This window comes from Syngnathus floridae, chromosome 17 (assembly GCF_059516105.1).
Source record: "Syngnathus floridae isolate MCC-2025c chromosome 17, RoL_Sflo_1.0, whole genome shotgun sequence".
Lineage (NCBI taxonomy): Eukaryota > Metazoa > Chordata > Actinopteri > Syngnathiformes > Syngnathidae > Syngnathus > Syngnathus floridae.
The window spans coordinates 3,282,351-3,291,610 of NC_142429.1; the positions used below are offsets into that span (position 1 = coordinate 3,282,351).

Consider the following 9,260-nt stretch of genomic DNA (forward strand, 5'->3'; position numbering starts at 1 on the left):
TGAAGTCGACACGTGTGTGAGTATGTGTGCGGCCAGCTAGCTAGCTAGCTAGCTAGACAGATACTTTATTAATCCCGGGGTGAAATTCAGGAAATGAATTGTTATAATGTTGATCATCGTCAACGATATTTTTTTTTAATTTAAGTTATTGTTATTGCTAAGATGTTTTTGTTAAGCATACAAATGTCTCATCTTTTGCAAGAGTCCCGTTCAGCACCATAGTAGATAAGGTAACAAAAAGACCACGGTTCCATTTCTGTCTGGAATACTGCCTTGACTGTTTTCTGGTTCTCCTGTGGTTTGTGAATGCGCCATTTGAACCCAAATTTGTCTTTTAAACGTATTATTTTGGTATTCATTTGGCTTCTAAAGGGTCTAAATTGCAATGAGAGAGAAATGTTTGTGCGCCGTGAGGCGACCAGATGGTCCATGAAATGTATTGGAACGCAGCCCTCACCCCGTTGCTAGGAGGCGCTGTTGTAGCCCGGAAGAGGGCACGTCGACGGCAGTGATGGGCAAGACAGAACTACAAGAACACGCGCCTGGGTTTTAATGACTGGCGTTGCTTTAACTTAACACAACCCGAAGGCGAATCGTCGCTGAAAGCAAGAGAGGAGAGAAAAGGAGGAGAGACGTCGTGGTTTCGTCGTGGAGTGGGTATGGAATGAAATGGCTGGATCAGCTGTGGCATGTCATGTCTACATCTGTACTACAGCATCCCCAAATAGATGCACTTCTAAATACCATATTTAACCCTTTCGTGTGATGATCTAAATGTGGGTCAGCCGAACATTACCTCGAATTTTGCCTTGACTGACCTTGGTCACTGTCGTGATAATTTTTAAAATGGGAGAGCGAATCAGATAGTAATCAGCAGACTGTTTCTGAATGTGTGATGAGTCAGGGTAGGAATGGCAGGAATTTGGTGTGTGATGAAAACAACAGAAAGCGGACAGAGCTTCTCTTTGTTGCCCTGCGTGCCCCTGAAGTCACAAGCTTGCATTAAACTGCTCATTCAATCCAACAGCGACAACGTGGATGGAAAGCTACGAGGAATTCTGCCTCCGAAGTGTGGCTGCGCTACAGGAGGAGGGGAAATTCAAGGCAGCGACATGCGAGCCGATGGTCACGTACTCATCTGTCATCGTCTTCTGTGGGAAAGCTGCCTTGTCTCCCCTGGTAAGAAGGAAGTATACACTAGCCAGGGAGGTCTTCACGGCTATTATGTCCATGTGTGTCTGACATGAGGCAGCAAAATGAATTGGACAAATAAAAGCCCCCATCAACAATCTAACCAAATTGAACAGAATTCTCAATCAATCAGTCAAATGTTGGACCTTTTTGCAGTTAGATGCAGAGCAGCGTCAACATATTCGCCACCTCAAACGTGGGGCGGTCCAGCTGGAAAGGCAGCAGAGGAGCAAGCCCTCGGCCCAAGTTTCAGACAAAGCGGTGAGTTGCACGTGTCTAGTCCAAAATCACCTGGAATATGCGACATCCAGGCACCAGCCACCCATCCAAAACAAGAATCTCCACCCTTCAAAGTCTAGTTTTGCTCTTGTCGAGTGGACAGGTTGTATAGCACAAGCACAATATAGCCACCCCAGATTTCCATTTGCAGAATTAACTCAGAGTTGTTTAAGCCCAGACCTTCCCCAACAGACTCTCACAAAGGCACTGATATGACTGCTCGTCTAAAACTAGGCCCGTCCAGTCACTTGGATCGGTCCTTAAGTACAAAACAGGGAGCCTCTCTCCGATCACACTATATACTGCCATCGATTGTTTGACACAGACGTTATGGATAGATAGGGGTACAAAAGGCAAACTTTTGGCAAACGTTCAACGAGACGGAACCGGAGTGCCAAAGTGGGCCTGCTTTTGCTCAGTGTGCGCTGTTGTGCTTTCTGGCCACTGGAGCCTTTTCTTGCAACATGGTCATCAACTGTCTTTTCTGTGTGTATAGGCTATGTTTCAGAGAATCCATCCAGATATGTATTTCCTACCGCTTGCCCTGTTGTTCATTGCAAATTTGAATTCCAAACCAGAGGCATCAAGTGCCAAGCGGTGAGGCTGAAAAGTCACATATTCCCAAAGAAACAGCACTCAACAGTTACACGCTGATCACCGACTCGCCCAGCCTTCCCTTAGAGCCCAGAGTTGACCTTCAGACTGTCAGTTGGCCAACGGACCCTCTGCTCAACGGCCTCCTTGCAGAGGAGGAGAAGAGCCAAGAGGAAGATATGAGTACGGACAGCCTTCTCAAGCAAACACAAGAGTATGTGAAGAGGGAGCTGAGCAGGGAGGGGTCAAAAGGTGTCGTCCCAACACCTTCGCCCGAGCCTGTCTCGGAAGGAGAAATGTTTAGTCCAAACAGAGGTACTGAATTAGGTCGCGGGCCCGTTGGCCCTCCTGAGATTGCCCTCCACCAAAATGTGTCTGATCCCAAGCCTCAAGAGCCCGCATCGCCGCCTGGTCCGGCCGGTCAGTGCCTTTGGCGGCCGAGCCCAGAGTCTGGCCTCGGCCCCCGTAAGCCGTGCCCATTCTCCACTGGGAGCATCTGCGTCGTCTTTCCGGGAATGCCGGGAGAATCCGCCGCTCTGTCGGAGAGGTGCGAATTTCCACCTGGAGCCTCATGGTCCCCGGATCGCTGGAGCTCAGCATCAAGCGGCGACGCGGACCGCCGAAACACGCGGGGTAGTCATCGGTCGGGTTGTCATTGCGCTGTCAGTCCGATGCGGGAAACCTTTGGGCCTGGCCCAATCGGCCTGTCGTCAACGTCGCGCTGGGTCTACCAAACCGTGGACACTCAGCTACGCTCTGACCCAGCTGGATTGGACCACATTGATCGCAGTCAGGAAAGAACAGCTCGCTTCATGGCGGGAGTCACTGTGCGCCCTTCAAGTTGGCACAACTCCAACAAGTCATTCCAGGGAGAAAATCTCTCTCCACATCGGCCGATGCCTCGCGTTCCCCTCGCAGTTAAGCTCGGCGAGGAGCCTGATGACCCTCGAGGTCCCTGCTATAAAACTGGGACAGCTTTCCTCAGACAGGCAGGTCACGCACATGCCACAAACACAGGTACGTACGTGTGTGCTCCTTCTATCAAAAGTGACGCAACAATCGTTTGAAAAGCTCACAAAAACATTGGCCTTTTGGCGCACAGAGGAGGCCCGGAGACGAGCGCGGGTTCTGGAGGAAATGCAAAGACGTCTGGAGGAGGAACACGCTTCACAAATATCGCTGCTCTTGGCCCAACAGGAGAAGGAGCAACAGTGCCTGCGGCGGGTGCGCGCACCTTCCACAACTGGTTTGCAGAACAAAATGTGGAGTGTATGAGTCGTTGCTTCATGATGTGCTTGCTTCCTTTCCTATGTAGCTCCAATTTGTCGGCAGTGCACAAACTTGTTGCTTTGGCGTCCACCATTCCCAAATTTGAAACGTTAAGCAATGACCGACTGTTAACAAATCTTTTCTGTGAAAGGAGTTTGAAGAGGCCGAAAGGAGACTGAGCCAGCAGGCCCGTGCTAAGCTCCAGACCCCCGCCAATGACGGAGCTGTGAATCCAACCACGCCGGGTTGCTGTCAAGGTACCAGGCCGGCACGCCCCCTTTGAACATGGATGGCTACCAACCTGCGTTTTTCTTCCCCTCTGTCCAGGTTTCCCAAGTCCCATGACTTCAAACAAGACCTTCCCCTCTCCGCAGTCTCCCATCTACCTGCAAGGGCCCTTGTGGTCAGTTCACAAACCTCAAGCGAGGCCAAGTCAGGTGACCATAACCGGGACTCCGTTCGATGCAACCACGTCCATTTTCAGATCGGTGCACTTTTATTCACAGATTTTGGAAGCGGAACAGAGGAGAGTGTTGTTTCGAATCGGCGCTGTCGCCCGCGGTTTTCTCGTGCGCAGGCTTCTCAGAACGCACAAGATCCAACATCTGTGTCAAACCGTCACGGTAAGGCTTCCATGCTTGGAGCTGAACTGGAATGGCCCACGCTGGGGTCAAGCTTTCTGTCACGACTGTCGTGTGCATGTTTGACTTGAAACTTCTCATGCTGCTCACCGACTTTGAAGAAAATACCGAGCCAGAAGCGTAGCAGTTACTACCATTCAAGTGCTGACAAAACTAGACAATTCTCCGTAGTGCGATAGAAAAGAAAGATCACTCCAGTTTCACATCTTCTGCCCAAAGTCTTGTGGAAATGAGTTCAGAGGGAAAAAAGTTCCAAATGTATTCTTATTGTAAAATGTCATCAGCGAAGGGTGAATGTTGGATGGGAATGTTTTTTTTTTTTTGTCTCCGTACAGGACACACGGGACTTCATAAGGTCCTTTCAGACTGCAGGTCCTCAGAAGAGAAGCCCTTTCTCAGCTCAGGATCTCTCCCTGCAGGACAGAGTTCGAGCCCAGGTACAAATGACGACGTCGTTCGTTGGCAGCGTGGTGACCCGCCCAATTGTGCTCTTCCTAGTTACGTGCAGCCCTCAATGACATCCATGAGATCTTCTTTGAAATGCCTCCGGCGGATCGATGGGCACTGCTGCAGCAGGACCGGGAGCTCTGTGCTGAGAAGAAGCAAAGAGAGACGGTAACAAAGTGGAGAGACCGGCTCGATGTGAGCTGTTGACCTAGCGGGCGATAGCACCGTTAGCATTTCTCTGAGGCCACACCCCCGAAACCATTTGGCCGAGCTGACGCGTCTGTTTGAAACACTTAACGCAAACATGTTTGGCAGGTGGTGGCACTGTTCATAAGCCCCAAAGATTTGCATTTGTGCATTTCTTTCAAATTTAGTCAGATTCTACCAGTAGCAAAGTTTCTGTGGCTTCTCATCTGAAATTTTACTCACTGGTCCAGCTTAATGTGTTGTTACACATCCGTGCAAGCTCCACTTGATGGTTGTCAAAACATTTGGTCGCTGACGTCTAACGCAGTCCTCCAAAGAGACTGTTTTAAGAAACCCTCAATCGTCAATAAGGAATCAGATACGAGCACAAATTGCTTTAGACTTGAATATTCTCACAGCAGCACAGCTTGTTGAAGTTGTTGGGAAAATAACAAACTCAGTAAATAAATTGTGGCTCTATGTGATGAAGTGTCTGTGTATCCATTGTGAAGGAAAAAGCCAAGAAGGAAAGGGAGAGAACTGCACTGTCTGCCGCCACACAAAGATCTCTGGACCGGAAAAAAAGGTGACGTACGCAGGAAAAAGGCAACTTCCAAACAAAAATGGGATCTTTTTTGTCTATATTGGTCACGGTGAGAACTGCTGTGTGGGCTCTCTTTCGGGGAGGGCCAGGCCGCCAAGGTGATGCAGAAGCCAAAGAGTCCCACTCCCGTCGGGTCCTGCAAGTGTGTGCGCTCACAACACAGGCATCGGTCTTCAGTCTTTGAGCTTGACGCTGCCTTTTCACTCTTCTTTTGTCCTTCCCGCTTCTGCTCTTCACCTGTGCTCATTTCTTCTTTTGCTAGAGTTCAAAAGCCCAGTCAAGTCCAAAGAGGTGTCCCGAGTCAGCTCAAGCGCCAAGGGTGAGTTCATGTCCCATTCTCTGTGCAGTGGACTTGGGTGGGATGTGTGGAGTGGGGTATCGAGTGTTACAACACGTTAGCCACCTTCATCGTTTGCACTTGGAATTCATTGGATTGGGGCACAGATAGTATGAGAGGGGGCGGGGGCGAAGCATCCATTCATATTAGCGCTCTGATTCTCACCCCACGGTGCTCTCATCAGGAGCTGGTACACAAAGACCCCTGAAGCGAGAGTGCAGCGCCTGGACAACCTGAAGAAGCAGCAGTCTCTCGGCTAAGAGGAGACATCGTTCTGAAATAGATCAACCAAGCATCAGGTTTGGCACCGATGTTGCCCTTGACAATCGTGTTGTGGCAACTCCCTACCACCTTGACTTGCAATTTTCATTTGTTCCGTGGCCATGGTCCTTTTTCTCAGCTGTAGCGCAAAGGTCAACACTAGCTTTGCTCGCCCGTCTTCGTTGATGTTGTGTGAATTTCTGCCTTTTCTGTTTGGTTTGAAGGTAACAGTCGACTTGCACTGGCAATACACATCATTTGAAGCGAGCATGATCTGCTGAAATTTTGTCGGACAAAATGCCTCCGCCAAGCGTGAGATCGACAGGCGGATCGGTGCAGCGTCGGCAGTAATGCGGACCCTGTACCGGTCCGTTGTGGTGAAGAGAGAGCTGAGCCAAAAGGCAAAGCTCTCAATTTACCGGTCGATTTACGCTCCTACCCTCACCTATGGTCACGAGCTATGGGTCGTGACCGAAAGAACGAGATCTCGGATACAAGCGGCCGAAATGAGTTTTCTCCGCAGGATGTCCGGGCTCTCCCTTAGAGATAGGGTGAGAAGCGCGGTCATCCGGGAGAGACTCGGAGTAGAGTCGCTGCTCCTCCACGTTGAGAGGAGCCAGATGAGGTGGCTCAGGCATCTTATCAGGATGCCTCCCCAGGGAGGCGTTCCGGGCATGTCCCACCGGTAGGAGACCCCGGGGACGACCCAGGACGCGCTGGAGAGACTATGTCTCTCAGCTGGCCTGGGAACGCCTTGGGATCCCCCGGGATGAGCTGGATGAAGTGGCTGGGGAGAGGGAAGTTTGGGAGTCCCTCCTAAAGCTGCTGCCCCCGCGACCCGACCCCGGATAAGCGGAAGAAGATGGATGGATGGATGGATGGATGGATGGATGGATGGATGGATGGATGGATGGATGGATGGATGGATGGATGGATGGATGGATGGATGGATGGATGGATGGATGGATGGATGGATGGATGGATGGATGGATGGATGGATGGATGGATGGATGGATGGATGGATGGATGGATGGATGGAAAATGCCTCCGCGTCACGGTGACGGCACTTTGAGTCCTATTCAACTTGTTTCGACCCATGCTGTTAGGGTGTTTTCACACTTGGTCCCTTTCAGCCCTCGAGGACTCAGCATTTTTTGTGCATACGTGAACACGCCAACCGTACTCAGACCCCCGTGATTTCGAAAATCATCAGACATGCATTAAACAGTTCCTTAAGGGTAAAGGAAAATGTGCTTTCGGCAGTTTGCAAACATATTTTATTAAGGCTGTGTTAGACTTATAATCATATCAATATAATTTCCAGTAGTGGAGTGCTCGTGTGGTTGGTGGGTGGCGAAGAAGGTGCAGGCAAACTGCATGAACTTGTTTTCTTCGAAGTGTTGTGGAACAGGATGTATCATCGGCCCAGACAGGGTGTACCTGACGAGAACACCTCAAGGTCGGTGAGAAACAAGAATAACACCACGTCCTGGTGGTCGGGCTTCGCGGGGAAGACCCAACCGCCAGACAGCTGAGGCCGGACAGCTGCACTCAGCAATAACACCCATCCGGGGAGGAAATGGCCATCGACCAATCAGCACACAATGTTTTGCATGTTTGAATATTCATATTGTGTTTCTTTAAAACTGGGCAACCCGGAAGAATGTGTTGTCTCTTTTGATGGTCACAAGAACACATGAGTTTTAGTGTGAGGGACCTAGGACCCAGGCGCCTGTATTAGCTTGCTTTGTCAGGAATAAACAATTGGTAAATTCGGTCTGATTGATCTACCAGTCTTCTCTTTGACAGAACGAACTCGCAAAATTGTTACGTGCACCAGTGTGTGGTTTAGGTTAAAGCAACTCGTGTTAAGTGTTGATCGCAATTTGGAGTCAGATCAATAACTAAAATCCGCAGCCTAACAAGGGTCATTATGCTATTCGGGCAATATATCAAAAAACATTTATTTCAAAGAGCTCAGATATACATATCAGATCATTAAGTTATAAAAACCTTTGTCATTACCCCCTATCAAAAAAATTCTAGTTATGTCTTCTTTATTGATTTGGTGTGTAGGTATTGTTAGAGCCATAAGTAGGAAATGTTTAAGTTAATTGTATTGTGGTTTGTTTTTTATTTTATAAAATTGAGTCAAGACGATTGACATTTGTTTAAGCATTTTTATTGTGAAATTTTGTTTTATTTTGAAAGGTTTACTTCCTGTCAGGTTGTATTGCATTAGAACAAACCTTTTAGGGATCGTTTAGACAGTTGGATTACGTAGACACGGAGAAAAACAGTTTTTGACCGTGTAGATCGTGTACATAGTATATACTGTGTATTTTTTGGAAAGAAAGAAAAGGGAATTGTAAAACTGATTTATCGTAATTTTTGTATTTGTATTTTTTATAGATAAAGACCTTTTTGTTAAATTCACGGTTCGCACGCGTCCTTTACTACAAGTGTCTATGGAATAACACAGATATTGGATCTGTTGCCATAACATTAGTCCAAAAGGACATTCAAGAAAGAAGGAGACGAATGAGAGGAAGCTTTTGGAAGACGAGAGGATGAGAGCCATAGTATCACCGTGAGTAGCTGACCTGCTAACATGCTAATGGCGAAGCCAACTATGCTAACGGAGGGAGCGCCTATTCACACTTAATGAGTCGTTTTGCAAGTTAAGAAGACGTTAAAGTAGAAGAATACTGCTACGTTCATGGACTATAAAAGCCCTTTTTGATCGTTTGTTGAAAAAACTTGTTGGATATTGCTGAGATTAAAACATGGAGGAGAAACGATCGTTTGTTGCCGCATCGGACGCAATGCAGGTGAGTGACCACAAGAGGGAGCCAAAGAGCTAAAATGAAGGAAATGGACAACATGAAGAATAATGAAGAGCATGTTGATAAAATGGAGTCAGAAACACTTCAAAGTTTTTACAAGCTGCATGAAGAGTTCATATTGCTAAACAACAATATTGTACAGATGTTACCTGAAGATGAAGCTGACACAGATCAGCGTGACTGGTACGAGTCAAAGGCAGCTACTATTAAGCAGTTTTTGCATGAGACTGAAGGTTGGATTGAAGAACGTAAAAGAAGTGTTCACAATGAAGAGGAGGTTGCTCCATATGACAGTATTTCTGTAATAGCGGATCTTCGTCGTCAAAGAAGTAAGAGCAGATTGAGTTCCAGGACTGAAAGTTCTTCAGTTGTGTCAAACACGAGTTCAGTGGCTCGCATGAAAGAGGAGGCTAAAAGAGTAGCTCTTCTAGCACGAGCTGAATCGCTAAAAAAGAAAAAGGCAATTCAACTGCAGGAAGCAAAGTTGAAGGCTGAGTTGGAGGAGCTAGAGATTGAAACTGCAATAGCAGCCTCTACTGCTAAGCTCAAAGTTTTCCAGAACCACGAGGATCCCCAAGATGCAATGAATGAATATGTGAAATACA

General features: G+C 47.9%; 1 protein-coding gene across 4 annotated transcripts; it reads left to right on the forward strand.

Annotated features, from left to right (window-relative positions):
- Window positions 1–462: 462 nt before the first annotated feature.
- Window positions 463–8,245, forward strand: ccp110 (centriolar coiled-coil protein 110). 4 transcript variants are annotated; one of them, XM_088357069.1, is made up of 14 exons: window positions 463–657; window positions 1,028–1,179; window positions 1,348–1,452; window positions 2,049–3,081; window positions 3,167–3,288; window positions 3,485–3,590; window positions 3,661–3,770; window positions 3,840–3,956; window positions 4,310–4,411; window positions 4,473–4,589; window positions 5,120–5,192; window positions 5,290–5,353; window positions 5,474–5,530; window positions 5,733–8,245. In XM_088357069.1, exons 2-14 carry the CDS (start codon window positions 1,039–1,041, stop codon window positions 5,806–5,808), a joined length of 2,223 nt encoding a protein of 740 aa, XP_088213195.1. In that variant the 5' UTR covers window positions 463–657; window positions 1,028–1,038; the 3' UTR covers window positions 5,809–8,245. The 4 variants fall into 4 exon arrangements, with proteins under 4 accessions (XP_088213195.1, XP_088213193.1, XP_088213194.1 ...); XM_088357067.1 differs by lacking the exon at window positions 5,290–5,353 and having other exon boundaries at window positions 3,661–3,956; window positions 5,120–5,193; window positions 5,733–5,847; window positions 7,208–8,245; XM_088357068.1 differs by lacking the exon at window positions 5,290–5,353 and having other exon boundaries at window positions 5,120–5,193.
- The last annotated feature ends 1,015 nt before the right edge of the window (window positions 8,246–9,260 follow it).